This window comes from Haliotis rufescens, unplaced genomic scaffold (genome assembly GCF_023055435.1).
Source record: "Haliotis rufescens isolate VD_foot unplaced genomic scaffold, xgHalRufe1.0.p SCAF_10, whole genome shotgun sequence".
In the NCBI taxonomy this organism is placed as follows: domain Eukaryota; kingdom Metazoa; phylum Mollusca; class Gastropoda; order Lepetellida; family Haliotidae; genus Haliotis; species Haliotis rufescens.
In genome coordinates this window covers 26,222,098-26,246,522 of record NW_025963780.1, presented here as the reverse complement: position 1 = coordinate 26,246,522, position 24,425 = coordinate 26,222,098, and the positions used below count along the sequence as shown (strand labels likewise).

The 24,425-nt window shown below is 43.7% G+C and overlaps 2 protein-coding genes across 2 annotated transcripts in view; both read right to left on the bottom strand.

The window, feature by feature from the left end:
* Positions 1 to 519: 519 nt before the first annotated feature.
* The window catches only part of LOC124123093, a 61,023-nt gene continuing 37,117 nt past the window's right edge, over positions 520 to 24,425 (bottom strand). The window contains exons 3-11 of the mRNA XM_046486360.2: positions 22,019 to 22,108; positions 20,244 to 20,291; positions 17,793 to 17,855; positions 16,452 to 16,529; positions 15,943 to 16,008; positions 15,283 to 15,584; positions 12,396 to 12,500; positions 8,598 to 8,848; positions 520 to 1,368 (exon numbers count right to left, since the gene is read on the bottom strand). Coding sequence (XP_046342316.2) covers positions 1,083 to 1,368; positions 8,598 to 8,848; positions 12,396 to 12,500; positions 15,283 to 15,584; positions 15,943 to 16,008; positions 16,452 to 16,529; positions 17,793 to 17,855; positions 20,244 to 20,291; positions 22,019 to 22,108 — 1,289 coding nt within the window. The 3' untranslated portion in view covers positions 520 to 1,082. The remainder of the gene's footprint in view (positions 1,369 to 8,597; positions 8,849 to 12,395; positions 12,501 to 15,282; positions 15,585 to 15,942; positions 16,009 to 16,451; positions 16,530 to 17,792; positions 17,856 to 20,243; positions 20,292 to 22,018; positions 22,109 to 24,425) is intronic.
* On the bottom strand, positions 20,329 to 21,557 carry LOC125376828. The gene is made up of 2 exons (XM_048388929.1): positions 20,920 to 21,557; positions 20,329 to 20,829 (listed from the first exon to the last, which is right to left on the bottom strand). Exons 1-2 carry the CDS (start codon positions 21,246 to 21,248, stop codon positions 20,337 to 20,339), a joined length of 822 nt encoding a protein of 273 aa, XP_048244886.1. The 5' UTR covers positions 21,249 to 21,557; the 3' UTR covers positions 20,329 to 20,336.

Genomic DNA, 24,425 nt, shown 5'->3' with positions numbered 1-24,425 from the left:
GCACTTTTACACGATCTGAACTGGATACAAACGGACTGTAGACTGGCTAAGAACGAGATAGACGTATTGAGGACTGCTTATGAACGAACTAGCATCGTATTTTATGCCAAACTACGCGTTCTACCGTGATCACAGCCCGTTCTAGTATTTTGTTTAGAACGGGGTAGAACGGGATAGAACTACTTTGGTGTGATGGTAGCATAAGGTCGAAGGTTAATTGTTTGAATATACCACAACATAATAATTAGAGCAATATCAGTTTCGATGTGGTGGCTATCTGACGTTGTCTCTCTTATTTCATACACACGAGAACCGATAATTTTGCCCCGTAGGTGAATCCCTTTGCTCGTCGCACCGACTGCCGGGTTTCGACTATTGCTAAAAGCGCCGTAAACCCATATTCAGACAACAACTTATCACTTGTTTAACGCCGCACTCAGCAATATTCCAGCTATATGACGGCGGTCTGTAAAGAAACGAGTCTGGACCAGACAATACAGTGATTGACATCATGATCATCGATCCACGCAGTTGGGATACGATGACATGCATCAACCAAGTCAGCGAGCCTGACCATCCGAACCGTTAGTCGCCTCTTACGACAAGCATAGTCGCCTTTTACGGCCTTTGGGTTGCTGAAGATGGGTCCACGGGGCAGCGGACTAATGATATCAATACCTTGTGTCGTGGTAGGACAAGAGACTAACACTCTGAATACGAACAAGCAGAGTTGCCTGGGATAGCGATGGACAACTGGAAGTCATGACTCAAATTGTCACTTATTGGTAATAGGCAATGGACAGCGGGAAAACGGGTGGCTTCCCACGCGATTTTAAGGCTAGCATGGGTTGCTGAAGACCTATTCTACTTAAGAAATGTCAACAAGGCCGCATTATACAACCGCAAACCTTTCATTCCAACTCTTCCCAGTGTATCCTGACTTGCCATTGCGATAATACACACACATTACACACCTATTGGCAAAATTATTATGTATCAAAGCAGATATAATGCACAATTCCTCATACACTATCAGAATGTACATATAGGTTTGTCTTACTTCTAAAATACTATAGAATTTGTTAATTGAGTTGCAAATTGCCGACTACTTCAGACTCAAGTTTCTCAAAATAGTTCTCAGTGTGATGTCTCCTCAGTATGTGGTATTTCCCTTTTGGTATGTAGAAACTCATGATATTCTCCCGGAAGAGCTTGGCAAGAATGAGCGAATATGCGGACTGGTCGAAGCGGTGACACTTGCTGTATCTTCGTATCTTGCTGTCACAGTGGAACTGTGCTTCGGACTGGTCAGTACACATGCAGAGGGGGTCAAGGGCACAGGCCGTCCACACTTTCAGCAAGAACTTCCTGGAAACACAATCTCAAGTTATAGATGACAACGCTATTTGAGTGAGTGGGTGAGTTAATACTTAACGTCACATCGGCAGTATTTCAGCCATATCGTGACGAGAAGTTATACATTAATGATACATATATTTAGACTAAATAAAAACCTGTCAACGATGGACAACAGTACAATAACTAGAATATCACAGATTTGTTTAAAAAACTAGTTGAGAATATTAAAAGGCAGTAAGTATTAATGAACAACACAATATAAAAATGGGCTAGAAATCGTCAGTCACTGAAGGGAGATCACCATACTAGGGACGACAACGCTATTTGGAATACAATACACTTTAATTCGTAAGTGAGTAAGATGAGTTTGACGCCGCTTTGAACAGTACTCGAGTTATACCACGGCGTGGCAGCTTGATGTGGGAGGAAGCCCGAAGCGATGTAGGTCTCATACGTTTACCAATTTGGTAAAAACCCACGAGCACGGTTAAGGTGCTGACAAACCTTGAAACATAATCGAGGCGAACCGGGATTCGAACCAACGATCAAAGGTTTCTCTGCACAGCGAATTGCGAATTGCTGAACAAGTCTGGCGGTATGAGGTCGTGAATTATCCTGCTGCAAAAGGATACCCCTTGGCTGTCCACGTAAGAATGGCATTACAACAGGTCGCAACACTTCATCTCTGTATCTTTGGTCAGTCATATTCCCACGGATGATGACAAGCCTTGTTGTCCACTGACCGCAAATACCGCCCCATACCACGACGCCGCCTCCATCATAAGGGTGCACATCTTGAATGCACTTAGATGCCTGTCGCTCTCTCCTACGTCGATAAACACGGACTCACCATCATTTCGGAGCAAGGGACTTTTTTCTGTGAACAGCACCCTTTCCCAATCACGCCGCTGCCACGGCGGACATCGTTAACAGACAAACAATGGCTCTAAATAACTAAAATGAAACACGCTTGACCTCGCATCAGAGTGTCAGTGGGTGGAATCCCGTGACCACGTGGTCAAGACGTCCGTCCTCGGATCAGAGGGTCAGTGGGTGGAATCCCTTGACCATGTGGTCAAGACGTCCGTCCTCGGATCAGAGTGTCAGTGGGTGGAATCCCTTGACCATGTGGTCAAGACGTCCGTCCTCGCATCAGAGTGTCAGTGGGTGGAATCCCGTGACCATGTGGTCAAGACGTCCGTCCTCGGATCAGAGCGTCAGTGGGTGGAATCCCTTGACCATGTGGTCAAGACGTCCGTCCTCGCATCAGAGTGTCAGTGGGTGGAATCCCTTGACCATGTGGTCAAGCCGTCCGTCCTCGGATCAGAGTGTCAGTGGGTGAAATCCCGTGACCATGTGGTCAAGACGTCCGTCCTCGGATCAGAGTGTCAGTGGGTGGAATCCCGTGACCATGTGGTCAAGCCGTCCGTCCTCGGATCAGAGTGTCAGTGGGTGGAATCCCGTGACCATGTGGTCAAGCCGTCCGTCCTCGGATCAGAGTGTCAGTGGGTGGAATCCCGTGACCATGTGGTCAAGACGTCCGTCCTCGGATCAGAGTGTCAGTGGGTGGAATCTCTTGACCACGTGGTCAAGCCGTCCGTCCTCGGATCAGAGTGTCAGTGGGTGGAATCCCGTGACCATGTGGTCAAGACGTCCGTCCTCGGAACAGAGTGTCAGTGGGTGGAATCCCGTGACCATGTGGTCAAGACGTCGGTCCTCGGATCAGAGTGTCAGTGGGTGGAATCCCGTGACCATGTGGTCAAGACGTCCGTCCTCGGATCAGAGTGTGAGTGGGTGGAATCCCTTGACCATTTGGTCAAGACGTCCGTCCTCGGATCAGAGTGTCAGTGGGTGGAATCCCGTGACCATGTGGTCAAGACGTCCGTCCTCGCATCAGAGTGTCAGTGGGTGGAATCCCGTGACCATTTGGTCAAGACGTCCGTCCTCGGATCAGAGTGTCAGTGGGTGGAATCCCTTGACCACGTGGTCAAGACGTCCGTCCTCGGATCAGAGTGTCAGTGGGTGGAATCCCGTGACCATTTGGTCAAGACGTCCGTCCTCGGATCAGAGTGTCAGTGGGTGGAATCCCGTGACCATTTGGTCAAGACGTCCGTCCTCGGATCAGAGTGTCAGTGGGTGGAATCCCGTGACCATTTGGTCAAGACGTCCGTCCTCGGATCAGAGTGTCAGTGGGTGGAATCCCTTGACCATGTGGTCAAGACGTCCGTCCTCGGATCAGAGTGTCAGTACTAGTGGGTGGAATCCCTTGACCATGTGGTCAAGCCGTCCGTCCTCGGATCAGAGTGTCAGTGGATGGAATCCCGTGACCATGTGGTAAAACCGTCCGTCCTCGGATCAGAGTGTCAGTGGGTGGAATCCCTTGACCACGTGGTCAAGACGTCCGTCGTCGGATCAGAGTGTCAGTGGGTGGAATCCCATCACGTGACTCGGACAGTTTATGGCTGCTATATTAGCGCCCAATGTTAGCCATAGCACGTTAATCTCACATTTGGGGAAAATATATTTCATTCTACCATGACACTGAAGAATGCTTAATTCTGATTGGTCAATTAAATAATAAAATCAGATATCTAATTCCATTAGACAGAATTAATTAACTATTTTCACACATAAAAATGCACATTTCTCGATAGCTACATATTGAGGCATATTATAATGGTTGCCAAAAACGAATAAGAGCTAAATACAGGGTTAGAAATTAACACTAGCCCACCAGCCCTGGGCTAGTACAAATTCCTGCGGGCGAGAACAAATTTCCTAATTTCCCCATTGTTTTAACATTACAAGGACAATTTAACTTTACCTGGGCTAGTAAAGCCTTTCAGTTTAGTTCTTAGCAAGTATATACGTTCGAAATTGACGTACAATTTAAAAATAACTAAAAGACTGGTATTATGTTTTTTTAGGAATATATTAGATCAGCATTTTCTGTCACAAAACCTACCACCCCTACAACGGGAGATACCGTGATGAGTACGAGCAAAACAATACGTTCAAAAGGGTTGCGATAAATGTAACTAAATTTATTAATTTATATATGGACTGTTATTTGATGACTTCTTTGTCAATATACTGTGTCTTTTATAACCATTATTTCTATAAAGTCAACAATGTTGTTGATAGATATCAAACCTTAGTCATATTTCATAATATTTTCCCTTTAAGGAATGTTCTAGGATGGCTGACCTATTTATCATGTGTAATTACGCCTCACAAAAGAATATCGATTTAAAGGTGTACTATATGGAGATACGTATACTGGGAAATTGGGAGCAGTATAACTGGAGATGTCATTTCCTCAAATTTAACAACACAGTAGGCTTATCTCCAATTTAGCCTACTTTGCGGCGCGGGGCATGCTGTCTGTAGAGGTTAAGTGATATGGGGTTTAACGTCGCGTCTAAGATTATTGCACTTATATAGCGACGTGCATGCACGTGTGGTATGGCTACTTGTACTGGAGAAAAAAATATTTTAAAATCTTTCATAATTTTGCTGAAAAGAACATAAGTATTTTTTATGTTGCTGCTTTCAATTTGTTATGGTCAGGAAAACAAAACATTTGATTCGTGACTTCGAAGATGGTCAAAGGGAGGTAACTCGACATCGGCATTTCTGGCTAAGCCAACCTTGAGCCCATGTTCAAATATTACACTCGTCGAAGCTAATAGAAAAGTACGTTCACCAGGAATGTATACCGATATACGGATGTAGATTCCTTTATTTCAATTTAACATTGATAGCGAATACAGTTATCTTATAATCATGTTAATTTTTCACAGAACCCTTACCCGATCAATTATTACGTGAGATTTTACGTTTGCTTACAACACTAAGTGTCAATCAAGCGGTACAGATGCTTCGGCCAACCTCGCCCCTTTCCTCCCCTTTCCGTAACCGCAGCGGAAATGGCCGATCCTGTTTAGAGTCGTTGATGAAGCTAAGGGGACTAAAATGTCCCCTGTGACAAGTAAGGCCTTTGGCAACAAGGATTACCAGCGCCTTCACTGGTATGAACGATCTTTATTTTGTATAAAAATAGTGGTTCTGTGACGACATGAATGAGAAACTATATTGTAACTGCATGACGCCTAATATGTTTGAAATGATGTAATTTTGTGCCGAAAATATCATGTATCGATTCATTAAAAGTTTTACATCAAATTATATTTTTAAAAATGAAATCATATAGCAGTACTCTTTGAGAACTGACTAAGTTCATTGTTTGGACATAATATCGCAATTTTGAAAATCAAACATAATTATGAGTGAGTGAGTGAGTTGGGTTTAACGCCGCTTTTAACAGTATTCCAGTTATATCCCGGCGTGTCAGCTTAATGTGGGAGGAAAGCCCGAAGTGATGCAGGTCTTAGACGTTAACCACTTCGGTGAAACCACGAGCACGGTATGGTGCTGACAAACCTAGAAACATAATCGGGGCGAACCGGGAATTCGAACCCACAATCATAGGTTTCGGGCGTGCCCAAGGGACGCCACTCTGCACAGCGAATCGCGGGGCCTTTGATGACTAGGCCACCCGTGCCCCCAAGCTCCTTCCCAGCGCGTGACACCTTTGTTACACTCTCGGTAACATCGCAATCTCATAAAAATCAGATCTCAGTTCTCGCTATCGCTAAACAAAGATCTGAGGACATCCTATTACGGGTCACCTCAGACCGACCTTTCATCCAGCAAATCAGAGCGTCGCTTACCAGATCATGAAAGTGACAGTCGGAATGTGTTTTCTAAACATGCAACCACGAAATATTTCACACGGGGTATTCCGAACGACAGTTACGGGTTTTATGATTATATCCATACAATCTAGGCCATCTATAAGCCATTCCAGAATGTTCTTATCAGTTTTAGTTTTATAAATTCGAGAATTCGTCAAACTATATTTTCGATGCGTAGTCGCCCCCAGTGTGAAACTAGCATCGTAGAGCTCGAGAAAGTTGCCTTCTGATTGGCTAATGTCGATTTCTTGTCATTTCATTGGTCGGTCAAAATTCGCGAAAGGTCGTTCTGACGTGACCCGAAATAGGATCTCCTCAGATCTTTGTTTAGCGGTAGCGAAAACTAAGATCTGATTTTAATGAGATTGGGTAGCATCGCTGCCACCAATGTGGGCGCGGCCATTACAGGAATGTTGAAATTTGCCCTCTAACCCCAAATATAGTAACGTTTATACTTTTCTTTATGTCTATGGGAATGCCATCATATTTCATTTTGAAAAAGTTTACGACTGACCATGTTTTCCAGATGAATTTACTTTGTTGTTTGTATAATCAGATTGGTTCGAGATTGCAGACAAACGGAAAATCAACCAACTTCTCCCTTACATTCTTACTATATCAATTACATGATAGTTTTAATGAAATAGAAATTCAAATTGACAAGCAAAGACATGTAATTTAGCAGGGGTAAGTGTATTTGGCGTCACGACAGTCGTCACTTGTTTGTAAAACATAACGGTCATTCGATTGCGAGTTCAACTCCAACCATGGTTGTGGTCACCCATCACAGTGGGGAGTTTTGACTGGTGGCAGCGATAGTATAGAGAGCTCCGCGAACGGGCTATCGCTGTGAGGAGCTTGCCCTGCCCCCCTCATAATTATGATAATATCAACTGAGATTTAATAATAACGGGGAAAAAGTAACTGTGCTTATCATAAAGTGGTGTAATGTTATTAATAACATTTGGTCATTCGTCTGATCAATATTTCAGCATAACAAATTCATCGACAAAGACCACATCTGGTAACAGACAGAGGCGACACACTGAAGACACCAGATGATTAAAAACAGCCAAAATGTCTGGCAACATTGTTTTGCGTCATTCCTATTTGCGACCTGTGAAGATACTGGATTGCATAGGTCCTCAGCAATCCATGCTTGCCGTTAAAGGCGACTATGCTTGTCGTAAGAGGCGACTAACTGGATCGGGTGGTCAGGCTCGCTGACTTGGTTGATGCATGTCATCGTACATCTTCCCGAGGCAAGAGAGTTAACTTACTATGAAAGTCCAGTTTCCACCCTTGCCGAACTAGGCTGGTATTATGGAGTTACATTTTGGCTGTACTAACGAGTCTATGCATAGTCCAGTCAAAATCGCGCAACGAAATCGAAAACCGGTTCGTAAACAGTCGTGCAGATTTGGTCGATTGCAGGATTTGCAAAACATGTGCCCCGCCAACTCGTTGTCAACAGATCTTTTTCAAATCATTTCATGTTTATAATCAAGGTACTCGCGATGTAAAGCCCGTTTTATCACAATATAGGTCTTCATTATCGATCAGATAGCGCCGCCATTTCGTTTGGTCCATAGGAGAGGTTTAGAAGGGACATAACTCGTAATAGCCACTGGTGGTGCTACGATCGAGCCCGGGAATTCCAGCCTAGTTCGGCAAGGGTGGAAACTTGACTTTTAAAGTCAGTTAACTCTCTTGCCTCGGGAAGATAGTCATCGTATCCCAATGGCGTGGATCGATGCTCATGATGTCAATCACTGGATTGTCTGGTCCAGGCTCGATTATTTTGTGGACACCAAAATTGGGCTTCACACATTGTACCCATGTCGGGAATCGAACCCGGTTTTCGGCGTGACGAGCGAACGCTTTACCCACTAGGCTACCCGACCGCCCCTACTTTATAAATAAGTAATACTTGTGGAAAATTCTTATTTCGTAAGACCGCCTCCGTGGTCTAGTGGTAGAGCATCCGCCCGGAAAGCGGAAGGTCCGGGGTCGGTTCCTGGCCGCGTCATACCAAATAGACATTAAAAGATGGTACTTGTTGTTACCCTGTCTAGCAAGGGGCTGAAACAAGGACTGATCAGCTCGGAGTCAGTATACTGTGTCTGAGTTTGGTATTCATGTTAAACTGCGACATATTATCTCAGTGAGCTAGCCATTTAAATTGGCATTAGTCCGGACTAGTACAAGCAGACACACACACGCACGCACACACACACACACACACACACACACACACACACACACACACACACACACACACGTGCATGCTCCTAACCTCACCTCATATATCGTACCACCGATCCCAGTTGCGTGGATACATGCTCATGATATTAATCACTTGATTGTCTGGTCTAGACTCGATTATTTACAGACCGCCGTCATATAGCTGGAATATTGCTGAGTGCGGGGTAAAAACAAACAAACCAACCAAAATCATATGCTGTACTGGTACACCCATACCTTATAAAGGGGTCGTTATGTAGAACCTGGAAGCCCGCTTCGGCCTCGTTATACCGGGAGAACTGACATGCGGAGTCGCCGAAGTAGTGGAACATGTCGCGGGACGTGTGTTCTGCCAGGGCGTACTTGTTCACGGGGGAGAAGGCAAGGCCCCGGGCCCGGGCAGCGGCAAACATGGGGTTGAGTTGACCAGTCCGAAACCTCACAGAGGAATCCACCCAGACGATGTAGTCCGTGGACGACAGGTGCGCCTGAATATAAAGAGAGTTATTCAGCCTCGGGACCTACAATGTTTACATGTCTTTACAGTGTTGTCACTACCCCTAGCGTACAGAACATGCACCCTGTGCACTCAAAAGTACCCACTCGTCCGGTGGTAGATGACCAGATGGTGGAGTGAGTGAGTGAGTTTGGTTGAACGCCGCTTTTAACAGTATTCAAGTTATATCGCGGCGTGTCAGCTTAATGTGGGAGGAAAGCCCGAAGTGATGCAGGTCTCAGACGTTTATCACTTCGGTGAAACCCACGAGCACGGGTATGGTGCAGACAAACCTAGAAACATAATCGGGGCCAACCGGGATTCGAACCCACAATCATAGGTTTCTGGCGTGCAAAAGGGCCGCAACTCTGCACAGCGAATCGCGGCGCCTTAGACGACCGGGCCACCCGTGCCCCCGCACTCAAAAGAACCCACTCGTCCGATGGTAGATGACCAGATGGAGGTAACACCAATACGTGCATACACCCGAAACACAAGTGTTAAAACTTGTGGTGTCACCCTGGGCAAGTGACTTAGTTCAAATGTTTCTCTTCACCCAGCAGGAAATGGGTACCCGATAGGTGAGGTGGATGTAAAAAAAACTTCTAGCGCCCCTTGGCAGCTTGGGTTGTATACTCCCCAGGGAGTTGGGTTGATAACTGGAATGCAAACGGATCAACTTGTCGGGGAACGTATAAAGCCGCATTTTAGCAGATACTAGTACCTGGATACCTATATAAATGTATAATATAATAATATCATAATTTAAGACCTCTCTGAACAGTGGTGTATCACGACGTGTCAGTTGATGCGGGAAGACAACCTGATCACGAATGACGAGGTTTTAAACATTTACCACTTGTGCTGACAAACCTAGAAACTTGTGCAGGGCGGATCAGGGATTCGAAACCATGATTGTAGGAATCCAACAGCGCATAGCGACTAAGACGACTTGCTACCTGTGCACACAAACACGAACGCACACGCACGCACGCACGCACGCACGCACGCACGCACACACGCACGCACACACGCACACACACACTCACACACGCACACACGCACGCACACACATACATACACAACCCCCACCACTTCCCTCGAACTTGTTTGTTTGTTTGTTTGTTTGTTTGTTTAACGCTGCACTCAGCAATAGTCCAGCTATATGACATTTACATACAACGATTTCATTATTTCTGTACTGAGGAGGCCACAGGCCTAAAGAACATTTATAATTTGTAAAATCAGAGCATTGCATGATAAAAGTACATAGATAATTTTTGTAAAAGTAAGCACTTAGAGTTGTTTAACAGAGATGTTATTTAAAGAAATTGGGATTGGCATGTGAATATTCAAGTTAACTCTTAGCCCTCTCATTGTGCATTAAATAGGCATATAAAAAGGAAGTGGTATTCATCTTCAATGTCATACAGGGCGCACCATTGACGTAGGCGTTCTTCTCTAATACCGGTGTTACGCCTTGGTTCAAAAATAGATCATGGGAACAACATCGAAATCTTGCTTAGGAAACCCGGACTTACATAAAGACAGGATAAATACTGTTCGGGATATTAATCATGTTTTACCGTTTTGTAATAAATACATTTGTTTGATTCAGATACAGATTGAGACCAGTTTTGTAAATATATATCTTTTAGTCTAATGAAATAAGAGGTGAGGTGAGATTGGTTTTAACGTCGCGTCCAAGATTATTGCACTCATATAGCGACGTGCATGCACGTGTGTGTGTGTGTGGCTGCTTGTACTAGTCAGGACTGATGCCGATTTATAGTGCTAGCTCACTGAGATACCATGCCGCAGTTTAACATGAATACCCCACTCAGACACAGTATACTGACTCCGAGCCGACCAGTCCTTGTTTTAGCCCCTTAATGCCGAGCGCCAGACAGGGTAACAACAAGTACCATCTTTTAACGTCTTTTGGTATGACGCGGCCGGGGATCAAACCCCGGACCTTCCGCTCTACCACTAGACCACGGAGGCGGTCAATGAAATAAGAATACACTACATTGTATATTTTGTTCACACCATACATAGCCATAACCAAAGGTACACAACAAGTCTTTTACGTCTGTTGCGCAATTTCGTTTTCCATTTTTATCAAAGAGTACCATCATATTATAACATTTTTCGAGAACCTATGAGATAGCATGTTCAATAATCTTAACCAATATTTAATAACCTTATATATGAATATATATATACATTGGAAATCTGCCACAATCACCATATACCATAACACTTAGTGTATTAACCTTAACACCAAGAAATTTCTTGCAGGCATATAAATGTACTTTTTCTATATATTCAAGCTTACTGAGTCCCCGTGTCTCTGTTCCATATAGTAATATCGGACTTATCTTTAAATAAAATCTTGAAGAACGACTTGTAAGTAATATTTCCAAGAGTATAGATTTGTTTTAACACACCAATTAATATCTTTTGAGCTTGCATCGATGCTTGCTTTGCATGCACAGATCAAGTAAGATGATTTTTAAAATATACACCTAAATACTTGTAGAAAGAGGTAGTTTCTAGGCGTTCCCCTTTGTAAAACCATTTTTCCCTTCATTTTTAAAAACAACTATCTTCGATTTATCTTTGTTTACAGTTACAATGCAATGCAGAGAGGGTTTAGATGAATAGCTTGATATGTTCTGCTCTAATGGCCTGTTCCAACCGAGCTGTTATAGAAACAGCTATTATGACTGTTTGACATAACATTGACAATGATAGTCCTTGACAAGACAGAAAAGGAGATTGAAAGGTTAAACTGACATTGGAAATGTTTTGAGCGTTTAACTAACACCTCGAATTTCATTTTTGTTTTCAATATCCCAACAGAGCCTGTTCCAACAGAGCTGTTATAAAAACAGCTATTATGTCTGTATGACATAACATTGACAATGATAGTCCTTGACAAGACAAAAATGGAGATTGAACGGTTGAACTGACATTGGAAATGTTTTGAGCGTTTAACTAACACCTCGAATTTCATTTTTGTTTTCAATATCCCAACAGCTCAAGCCTTCACATTCAGATGCAAATAGTCAACTTTCCCTCTATGTCGAGCATTATTTCTGCAGCCCCAGCTCTTGGTGCATTTCACAACTTTTGAGGTCAATCGAGCATGCTCTTTTCTACTCCACCACTTGAAAGGGGTATTGCGGGCTGTCCGTCCAGCAACTCCATGTCTTTTCGGAAACAACGTATCAAATTATCTCCCTGTATGAAAAATGGAGGCATGTGTCAGATGTGTCTAATGTCCTGTAACCAAAAGAACTACTGGGAAGGTCTTATATCGAAGCACAATCTACTGTTTTATGTCCCTGGGGGCGGTTGGGTAGCCTAGTGGTTAAGGCGTTCGCTCGTCACGCCGAAGACCCGGGTTCGATTCCCGTCATGGCTACAATGTGTGAAGCCTTGATATTGCTTGAATATTGCTAAAACCGGCGTAAAACCATATTCACTCACTCACTCACTTATGTCCCTGTACTTCAAGTCAATCGTAGACCTACATTGATGATGATTGGCTTCCAGGTAAATCCCCGGATGAAGCTTAATCTCTCTGGTAGTTTCTCCAGCGGGTATTGCTTCACCTCACACAAGCACAGCCTCTGTAACTGATGGACAAGAACACAGTCATTATTAACATCACACATGCACAGCCTCTGTAACTGATGGACAAGAACACAGTCATTATTAACATCACACATGCACAGCCTCTGTAACTGATGGACAAGAACACAGTCATTATTAACATCATACATGCACAGCCTCTGTAACTAATAAACAAACACACAGTCATTATTAACATCACACATGCACTGCCTCTGTAACTGATGGACAAGAACACAGTCATTATTAACATCACACAAGCACAGCCTCTGTAACTAATGAACAAACACACAATCATTAAGTAACATCACACATGCACAGCCTCTGTAACTGATGGACAAACACACAGTCATTATTAACATCACACATGCACAGCCTCTGTAACTGATGGACAAGAACACAGTCATCATTAACATCACACATGCACAGCCTCTGTAACTGATGGACAAACACACAGTCATTATTAACATCACACATGCACAGCCTCTGTAACTGATGGACAAGAACACAGTCATCATTAACATCACACAAGCACAGCCTCTGTAACTGATGGACAAGAACACAGTCATTATTAACATCACACATGCACAGCCTCTGTAACTGATGGACAAGAACACAGTCATTATTAACATCACACATGCACAGCCTCTGTAACTGATGGACAAGAACACAGTCATCATTAACATCACACATGCACAGCCTCTGTAACTGATGGACAAGAACACAGTCATTATTAACATCACACATGCACAGCCTCTGTAACTAATGAACAAACACACAATCATTAAGTAACATCACACATGCACAGCATCTGTAACTGATGGACAAGAACACAGTCATTATTAACATCACACAAGCACAGCCTCTGTAACTGATGGACAAACACACAGTCATTATTAACATCACACATGCACAGCCTCTGTAACTGATGGACAAGAACACAGTCATTATTATCATCACACAAGCACAGCCTCTGTAACCGATGGACAAGAACACAGTCATCATTAACATCACACATGCACAGCCTCTGTAACTAATGGACAAGAACACAGTCATTATTAACATCACACATGCACAGCCTCTGTAACTGATGGACAAGAACACAGTCATCATTAACATCACACATGCACAGCCTCTGTAACTGATGGACAAGAACACAGTCATTATTAACATCACACAAGCACAGCCTCTGTAACTGATGGACAAACACACAGTCATTATTAACATCACACATGCACAGCCTCTGTAACTGATGGACAAGAACACAGTCATTATTAACATCACACATGCACAGCCTCTGTAACTGATGGACAAGAACACAGTCATTATTAACATCACACATGCACAGCCTCTGTAACTGATGGACAAGAACACAGTCATTATTAACATCACACAAGCAGAGCCTCTGTAACTGATGGACAAACACACAGTCATTATTAACATCACACATGCACAGCCTCTGTAACTGATGGACAAGAACACAGTCATTATTAACATCATACATGCACAGCCTCTGTAACTGATGGACAAGAACACAGTCATTATTAACATCACACATGCACAGCCTCTGTAACTGATGGACAAGAACACAGTCATCATTAACATCACACAAGCACAGCCTCTGTAACTGATGGAAAAGAACACAGTCATTGTATAACATCACACATGCACAGCCTCTGTAACTGATGGACAAACACACAATCATTAAGTAACATCACACATACACAGCCTCTGTAACTGATGAACAAGAACACGGTCATTGTATAACATCACACATGCACAGCCTCTGTAACTGAAGGACAAACACACGGTCATTATTAACATCACACATGCACAGCCTCTGTAACTGATGGACAAACACGCAGTCATTATTAACATCACACATGCACAGCCTCTGTAACTGATGGACAAGAACACAGTCATTATTAACATCACACATGCACAGCCTCTGTAACTGATGGACAAGAACACAGTCATTGTATAACATCACACATGCACAGCCTCTGTAACCAATGAACAAACACACGGTTATTGTATAACATCACACATACACAGCCTCTGTAACTGATGGACAAACACACGTTCATTGTATAACATCACACATGCACAGCCTCTGTAACTGATGGACAAACACACAATCATTAAGTAACATCACACAAGCACAGCCTCTGTAACTGAAGGACAAACACACGGTCATTGTATAACATCACACATGCACAGCCTCTGTAACTGATGGACAAACACACAATCATTAAGTAACATCACACATGCACAGCCTCTGTAACTGAAGGACAAACACACGGTCATTGTATAACATCACACATGCACAGCCTCTGTAACTGATGGACAAACACACAATCGTTAAGTAACATCACACATGCACAGCTTCTGTAACTGATGGACAAACACATGTCCATTGTGTAACACTCAGTCCCCGTAACTGATTAACAAACACATGACCATTGTGTAACACTCAGTCCCCGTAACTGATTAACAAACACATGACCATTGTGTAACACTCAGTCCCCGTAACTGATTAACAAACACATGACCATCTGTAACACGGTATCCCTGTATCTAATTAACAAAGACATGACCATTACATGACGGTGTCCCTGTAACAAACACATGTCCATTGTGTAACACCGTCTCTGTAACTGATTAACAAACACAAGACCATCTGTAACACGGTGTCCCTGTAATTGATTTACAAACACATGACCATTTGTAACACGGTGTCTCTGTAACTCTTTATAAGGCCCGCAGTTACAGGGCGTGGCTACTAACCTGCTCCCTCTCGACCGGGTCAAGTCCGATGTCGTAGTAGAAGAAGGTGTAGTTTTGTAGCCTCGGGAACACGGTCAGATGGAGGTTCTTGATGAGGGCCTGTGACTCCATGTAGTGGTCAGACGAGCCAGCGGTGATGAATGTGATCCGATACCCCCTGGGAATGTCTCCAAGGATCTTTACGGCTTCATGAATAGCCGTCTCTTTCAGTCGTGTTAGTGGTTTAAGGACACTCTTGAGATTCTCGTCGCTATCTGCATCAGGGAGTGGGGCTCCACAATTTTGATCAATACAAACTTTATCTGAAATACAATCACATATTGAACAATGTCTTTCATCAACTCAACACCTTGTGAACGAATTGTCGATGTCAGCAAAGTACATCCACGCCAGATTATTGAACTTATATAGCGACGTGTGCATACACGTGTGTTTGTGTGTATGTTTCGATCTACAGTAAACTACGGTTATAACGAACTCATGGGGACTACTAATTTTAGTTCGTTATAACCGTAGTTCGTTATAAGCATATATACAGAATAACTACAGCAAATGGTCGGGACCAAATAAGTAAGTTCGTTATATCCGTCAGTTCGCTATAAGCGTGTTCGTTATAACCGTAGTTTACTGTATTTGATATGGTTCTGTTGCCATCCTTACCTGGTTGGTCCGATGCACAGGAGTTTCTGGGTGGAAGATGCAAAAGGACGCCGTTCCGTTTAAGATCTGAAAACATATAAACCATCATCAAGATAGGTTCGCTCTGTCAAACGCAATCTAGTATCCTACATGTATGCCGTCTAAATGTGTCATATAATGTGATTCTTAAAATATACTAAGCCACTGGTAGTCGAAAAATGGTCAGCTATAGCGTTGGCTTTTTCTATATTTGTGGTAGGATTCAACATATTTAGTGAAATAGTTGATTTAGATATTCCCTCTATGGCTAGGAAATATTCACAGGATTCAGTTTTCGAATTTTTAGGGTTTCCCAGTGTATCTTTTTAGCTGCTCTAATAATTTTTTTAGTTTTGTTTCTCAAGTTTTTGGCCGATTGGAATTTTGAAAGGTCTCTTTTAGAGCCATTTTTTCGTTTTCGAAAATGAATCATTCCCGTGCTCCACCAGAGGCGACCGTCAATCTATTGGAGTGGAAAGTGGTGGGATTACCGGATATCTTCCATTTAAGCAATTGTCTGTATTCTTCAAGGTGGACGGTTGATGGTTTCTTTGACACGATATCCGATTCTGTGAACATAAGCGTCAAAATAACAAAACATGTTCAGCCACTTACATTCATTTGATTCTATATCGCAGACTCCATTCATCAAGTGAATGCTCAACGTGTTAAATTATTATGACCCCGGTGCGCACTCAAATTTCCTTCTCAGCTCCCTGGGGAGTACCCAACCCAATCCGCCGTATCATAGACGAGTACAATATACCAGGGTTTTTTATGAGTTCTGAGCCTCACACAGAAGGAATTTGCCAAAAGACATTCAAATGACTTATTTATCAACATTATCCACATTGATACACTTTAGCCAAGGATGTTGGTGGAACCTCCTGCACTTCGATGTCCTTGAGATTGTCCCAAGCTGCTATCCGGAGTGCTCTCTCCATCCTCAGGAACAGCTGGAGACCTGACGGAGCCACATCAGGAGACTGAGGTGAGTGCTGACAGACTTCACAGCAACACCAGTTGCTTGTAGCCATGGCTTTTACTGGGGGCACGGGTGGCCCGGTCGTCTAAGGCGCCGCGATTCGCTGTGCAGAGTTGCATCCCTTGGGCACGCTAGAAATCTATGATTGTGGGTTCGAATCCCGGTTCGCCCCGATTATGTTTCTAGGTTTGTCAGCACCATACCCCTGCTTGTGGGTTTCACCGAAGTGGTAAACGTCTGAGACCTGCATCATGCATCAATTCGGGCTTTCCTCCCACATTAAGCTGACACGCCGCGATATAACTGGAATACTGTTAAAAGCGGCGTTAAACCCAACTCACTCACTCACTCACTCACTCACTCACTCACTCACTCATGGCAATTGCTGATTCGTGCACTGGCGCATTTTCCTGATGGAAGAGAACCCTTTTCCCTCTCGACCCACGTCTCGTAGTCTTTCATCTCGTAATTGCCTCAAAGATGCAGCCTTTGGTGGTGGTGGTGGTGGTGGTGGTGGTGTCAAATGTTTCGTATCCCAATTGCGTACATCGATGCTCGTGATGTCATGATCACTGGAATGTCTGTCCAGCCTCGATTATTTACAGACCGCCGTCATAGAGCTGGGATATTGCTGAGTGAGGCGATAAACAACAAACAAATGTGCATAGAACCGCTACGGATTCCGACAGGGCCGTTGTTACTAGGGGAACATATCGTTGCAGGCGAATCGTACCAAGATTTAGGAATACGTTACCAAACATGTGTAACCCCAAACATGGCAACTATTACAAGATGGAGCTACATACGAGATAACAGGTGTATTCGGAGAGTGTTCTACTTGACTGACCTGAAATGTGATCTTCCACTGCGTAATGGCTGCTTTTCACTTGCTCTGGAGCTACCGGCAGGCCTGGGAATAAATCCAGGGCGTTCATCTTATACACAAATCATAAGATAAACAATGTGACAGTTTATACGATTATCCTGATAATTCAATACAAAAGGAGCGTTTTTCGCGTCTTTCATTGTGTAATTCTGGGGCGAAATCAGGAGAACCAAGCACATGATTATGAACAAAGACATATCTGATGTTAAAATTTATTTCTGTTTTGGAATATTCTTTTGAGAGTTTGATTTATGTTAATTTGCTGCCTAACACGTGTAGGTCTATCCAACATTTCTGTCACAGTACGATGGAGAGTGAAACACCTAATTTAATTACCATGCCAACGGAATAACACATTCATTATTGACTGATTCGTGCCCTGTCTGACATGAGTGGCGGGAAGTGATGTACTTCTCGCTCTCAGCCTCAACGATGGTGACATATACGAGTTGCATCGGGCATATACCTTATTTTCACTCTCAATTGTAAGTTAAGATGTAGGCCAAAACAAAATATATACAACCCTTCTCTTCAGATCTTTTTGACAAACGACTGGCCCAAAATATCCCAAGCCAAAATCAAGTTTCTCAGGCTGTGGCACCTGTGTGAGTGAGTTGGCTTTAACGCCGCTTTTAACAGTATTCCAGTTATATCACGGCGTGTCAGCTTAATGTGGGAGGAAAGCCCGAAGTGATGCAGGTCTCAGACGTTTACCACTTCGGTGAAACCCACAAGCACGGGTATGGTGCTGACAAACCTAGAAACATAATCGGGGCAAATCGGACACCCATGTGATTCTCTAGTGGTTGTCCCATCTAACATAAATTATTGTATTTCGCACAGGCGGTTTGGTAAGATGTAATGAGTGAGTATGAATTTACGCAATATTCCAGCAATATCACGACAGGGCTTCACACATTGTACCCATGTGGGAAATAGAACCCGGGTCTTTGGCGTGACGACGAACGATTTAACCACAAGGCTACCCCACCGCCATGATGTAGTATCACGTGATGATATCGGTCTATTGATGACGTAATTTTAAGCCTACATAAATCAGATTCATATTTAGCTGTTAACGGAGGTCTCTCTTGAGTGTTATAAACTCATGTAAGCATACTCAGGTATAATGCTACTTACACCAATTTCAAAATATCTGATACACAAATACTCCTTTGTGGATGCGACGTATGGGGTTAACAAACCATTAAAAGTATTAATTTTTTAGCTTTATGCAAATATACTGAACAACAAAAGTTGCTGTGACATTGAATAAGATTTAATGCAAAGTTATGTTTTTTACCAAATCTGAAACAATTTCGGTTTGCAACAGATAAAAGACTCCTGTAGGTGTTCAAATGGTTTAATTTGCCATACTGACTTAAGAAAATGCGTGATTTCATTAAAAAACCATGAACATGCCAAAATGTCAATTTACAAATCAAAAGCGTGTGTCAACCTCTGGTTGCGATGCAAGCAACACATCTTCGTCTCATGGAATGGACCAGGACCAGGTACCGCTGTCCATTGAGATTTCCCTCTACCACTATCAAACGGGTCCTCTGTCTTGCTGTAATCCAACCCCATACCATAACGCTGCCGCCCCCGAACCGATCTTCTTCCATGATACAATGATTGACGTAACGTTCACCTCGACGTCGGTACACTCGAATCCGTCCATCGCTGTGGCTGAGGTGAAAACGCCTCGTCAGTGAATAGAACTTGTCCCCACTGCATAGCCGTCCAGCGTAGACGCTGTCTGCACCACTGTAGACGTGCTTGAGGGTGGTTTCCTGTCAAAATGGGACGTCTGGCGGGTCTTCTGGCGACAATCCCTGCACATCTGAGGCGACGACGCACGGTTTGTGAAGTTATTCGTCGAAGGCAAGGCTGCTTCTTGCAGTCACTGTTGCTGGCTGGAATCGATTTCGTAGGTGTGTTGTTCGAATCCAGTTGTCTTGTCGATTATTGGTTACGCGTGGCCTGCCACTCAGAGGATGGTCTCTGACTTCATTCATCTGTTGCCAACGTTGCCATAAACACCAAATGGTGATTCTGTAGACGTTAAATTGTCTTGCAACATCACGTTGACTCGATCCTGCTTCAAGCATACCAATGGCTCGCTGACGCTCATTTTCGGACAGGCATGGCATTTCGTAATGTTGAATAATTGCGTAATTTTGTTGTTTTTCTGAGTGGTTGTCAGCACGATGCTAAACAATGCATATGGAATCCCGTTATCAGTCACAGAAAGTTCTTTGCCTACAGCAGCGCGACAACTACCTGTGTATTCGATGCAATCTTACACACAGAAACGTAATGACACTGACGACAAGGCGATTATAAGCCACAGCACAAGTGGCTGGGATGACACGTATCTTGTTTGAGAAACTAATTGGTGAAACTACTCACCATTTAAGTTCACCCGAACACTGACGCCTTGAGGTTGGCCAGAAAACCCTGAACGTTGAAACGAAAAGAAATAAATATCTTATCAGAGCCCGATTAAAAAAAAAATAGCAATCTGTTCCGGAAAATGTTGGGAAACGATAAGTCCTTCGGATCAGCACTAAGACGATCGTATCTGTCATACCTGAACATAGACATCTCAGCACTAAGATGACAGTAACTGTCAAACTTTAACATAGACATCTCAGCACTAAGACGACAGTAACTGTCATACCTAAACATAGACATCTTAGCACTAAGACGATCGTAACTGTCATACCTGAACATAGACATCTCAGCACTAAGACGATCGTAACTGTCATACCTGAACATAGACATCTCAGCACTAAGACGATCGTAACTGTCATACCTGACCATAGACAACTTAGCACTAAGACGATCGTAGCTGTCATACCTGAACATAGACATCTCAGCACTAAGACGATCGTAACTGTCATACCTGAACATAGACATCTCAGCACTAAGACGATCGTAACTGTCATACCTGAACATAGACATCTTAGCACTAAGACGATGGCAACTGTCATACCTGAACATAGACATCTCAGCACTAAGACGATCGTATCTGTCATACCTCAACATAGACATCTTAGCACTAAGACGATCGTAGCTGTCATACCTGAACATAGACATCTCAGCACTAAGACGATCGTAGCTGTCATACCTGAACATAGACATCTTAGCACTAAGACGATCGTAACTGTCATACCTGAACATAGACATCTTAGCACTAAGACGATCGTAACTGTCATACCTGACCATAGACATGTCAGCACTAAGACGATCGTAACTGTCATACCTGAACATAGACATCTCAGCACTAAGACGATCGTAACTGTCATACCTGACCATAGACAACTTAGCACTAAGACGATCGTAGCTGTCATACCTGAACATAGACATCTCAGCACTAAGACGATCGTAACTGTCATACCTCAACATAGACATCTATGCACTAAGACGACCATAACTGTCATACCCGAACATACACATCTCAGTACTAAGTCGATCGTAACTGTCATACCTGAACATAGACATCTCAGCACTAAGACGATCGTAACTGTCATACCTGAACATAGACATTCTAGCACTAAGACGATCGTAGCTGTCATACCTGAACATAGACATCTCAGCACTAAGACGATCGTAACTGTCATACCTGAACATAGACATCTTAGCACTAAGACGATCGTAACTGTCATACCTGAACATAGACATCTTAGCACTAAGACGATCGTAACTGTCAAACTTAAACATAGACATCTTAGCACTAAGACGATCGTAACTGTCATACCTGAACATAGACATCTTAGCACTAAGACGATCGTATCTGTCATACTTTAACATAGACATCTTAGCACTAAGACGATCGTAACTGTCATACCTGAACATAGACATCTTAGCACTAAGACGATCGCATCTGTCATACTTTAACATAGACAGCTTAGCAGTAAGACGATCGTATCTGTCATACATTAACATAGACACCTTAGCACTAAGGCGATCGTATCTGTCATACCTGAACATAGACATCTTAGCACTAAGACGATCGTATCTGTCATACTTTAACATAGACATCTTAGCACTAAGGCCATCGTATCTGTCATACTTTAACATAGACATCTTAGCACTAAGACGATCGTAGCTGTCATACTTTAACATAGACATCTTAGCACTAAGACGATCGTAGCTGTCATACTTTAACATAGACATCTTACCTTGGTTGCCCCACCACGGACATGGCCTCGAGTTCCATAATGTCAGAAGGAATGCGAACAACAGGAAAAGCGTTATCGCTGGATTTAAACCTTAAAAATACAACGTTAACAAAATATTAAGACATGTTTTCCACATACATGTATCTGTTGTCGATTTGAAGTGCGATGTAAAAAATAAGCATCCCTGGTACCAACTTCACAAAGTGCTGCAAACGTCGAAACGCCGAAACATTACCATTAACACGATAGGCGGTATATTACTGTGTGAGCGAGGCCCAGAAATACACTACGGAATAATTGCATGAAATGTTTTGTCGATTTTCAAGATATTATTACAATTGCTAAATTTAAAAGTTACTTTAGATTGTTAAACATACCTATATATATATCTGAAACAAAGGGCGAGGACTTCATGCTGACATTATATATGTAATATATGATTTCGGATTTTGTTGTGTCCTGAATATAGAATATCCTGTGAAACTCTGCGACATCTGCTGGGTTTTAAGGGTACGGCAAATACGTTACTGTCACAATTAACTATAATTATTAGCTTTTCACCCAAATGTATAAATCGGGCCATTTTTGTTTTACCATTTAGCTCACCTAAGCATTAATGATCCCAGGTATGGTGTCGCTAAAACTGGCTCACAATTCCGATCCGGCTTTTAACTTGGCCATATTTAAAAGGTGTCACATTTGCTCATTACTTTATCACAGGCATGTATTTGTATGAAATTTGGCATGCAATGTTGACAAGTATGTTGTATGCGGTTCAACATATAATATATTTTTTTTACATATTTTTATTTTTGAGGAAGCAATGGCCTTTGACCTTCACGTACCCCGTGTTTCAAGTGTTACTGGATTGTTTATATCTACTATGTTCTACTATCATCTCAGCTATGGTGTTTTGATGTGACGTGAAGTGGCATTGGCCTGACTGTATGTGTCTGAGGTGGGTGGTGTGGTCTTTGCCTGTGTGTTTGTTGGAGGTGGGTGGTGTGGTCTTGATGTGTGTGTTTGTGGGACGTGGGTGGTGTGATCTTAGCGTGTGTTTCCGTGGGAGGCGGGTGGTGTGGTCTTGGCATGTGTTTGTGGGAGATGGGTGGTGTGGTCTTGGCGTGTTGTGTGTGGCTGTGGGAGGTTGGTGATGTGGTCTTAACATGTGCGTCTGTGGGAGGAATGTGGTGTTGTCTTTTTGTCCTTGTGGGGTGGTTGGTGTGGTCTCGGCGTGTGTTTGTGGGAGGTGGGTGGTGTGGTCTCGGCGTGTGTTTCTGGGAGGAAGGTGGTGTTGTCTTGGCATGTGTGTCTGTGGAAGGTGGTGTTGTGGTCTCGGCGTGTGTGATGTGGAAGTTGGGTTATGTGTGTTTGTGGGAGGTTGGTGGTGTGGTCTCGGCGTGTGTTTCTGGGAGGTAGGTGGTGTGGTCTAGGCATGTGTGTCTGTTGAAGGTGGGTGGTGTGGTCTCGGCATGTGTTTGTGGGAGGTCGGTGGTGTGGTCTTGGCGTGTTGTGTGTGGCTGTGGGAGGTTGGTGATGTGGTCTTTGCGTGTGTGTCTGTGGGAGTTTGGTGATGTGATCTTAACATGTGCATCTGTGGGAGGAATGTGGTGTTGTCTTTTTGTCCTTGTGGGGTGGGTGGTGTGGTCTCGACGTGTGTTTGTGGGAGGTGGATGGTGTGGTCTCGGCGTTTGTTTGTGGGAGGTGGGTAGTGTAGTCTTTGTGTGTGTCTGTGGAATGTGGGTTGTGTGTGTCTGTGGGAGGTAGATGGTGTGGTCTTGGCATATGTTTGTGGGAGGTGGATGGTGTGGTCTCGGCATGTGTTTGTGGGAGGTGGGTGGTGTGGTCTTGGCGTGTTGTGTGTGGGAGGTGGGTGGTGTGGTCTCGGCGTGTGTTTGTGGGAGGTGGGTGGTGTGGTCTTGGCATGTGTGTCTGTGGAAGGTGGGTTATGTGTGTCTGTTGGAGGTGGATGGTGTGGTCTTGGCATGTGTTTGTGGGAGTTGGATGGTGTGGTCTTGGCATGTGTGTCTGTGGAAGGTGGGTGGTGTGGTCTCGGCGTGTGTTTGTGGGAGGTCGGTGGTGTGGTCTTGGCGTGTTGTGTGTGGCTGTGGGAGGTTGGTGATGTGGTCTTAACATGTGCGTCTGTGGGAGGAATGTGGTGTTGTCTTTTTGTCCTTGTGGGGTGGGTGGTGTGGTCTCGACGTGTGTTTGTGGGAGGTGGATGGTGTGGTCTCGGCGTGTGTTTGTGGGAGGTAGGTGGTGTTGTCTTGGCGTGTGTTTCTATGGGAGGTGGATGAAGTGGTCTTAACATGTGCGTCTGTGGGAGGTATCTGGTGTTGTCTTGTTGTCCTTGTAAGGTGGGTGGTGTGGTCCTTGCGTGTGTTTGTGGGAGGTGGGTGGTGTGGTC

What these genes read in the sequence shown, in the direction of transcription:
- LOC125376828 (XM_048388929.1), bottom strand. Translation starts at nt 21,248, where the DNA reads ATGTCTATGTTGAGGTATGACAGTTACGATCGTCTTAGTGCTGAGATG. An exon ending in GCTGAGATGTCTATGTTCAG is followed by an intron (nt 20,830 to 20,919) that starts GTATGACAGCTA and finishes GTCTATGTTCAG; the next exon opens with GTATGACAGTTGCCATCGTC.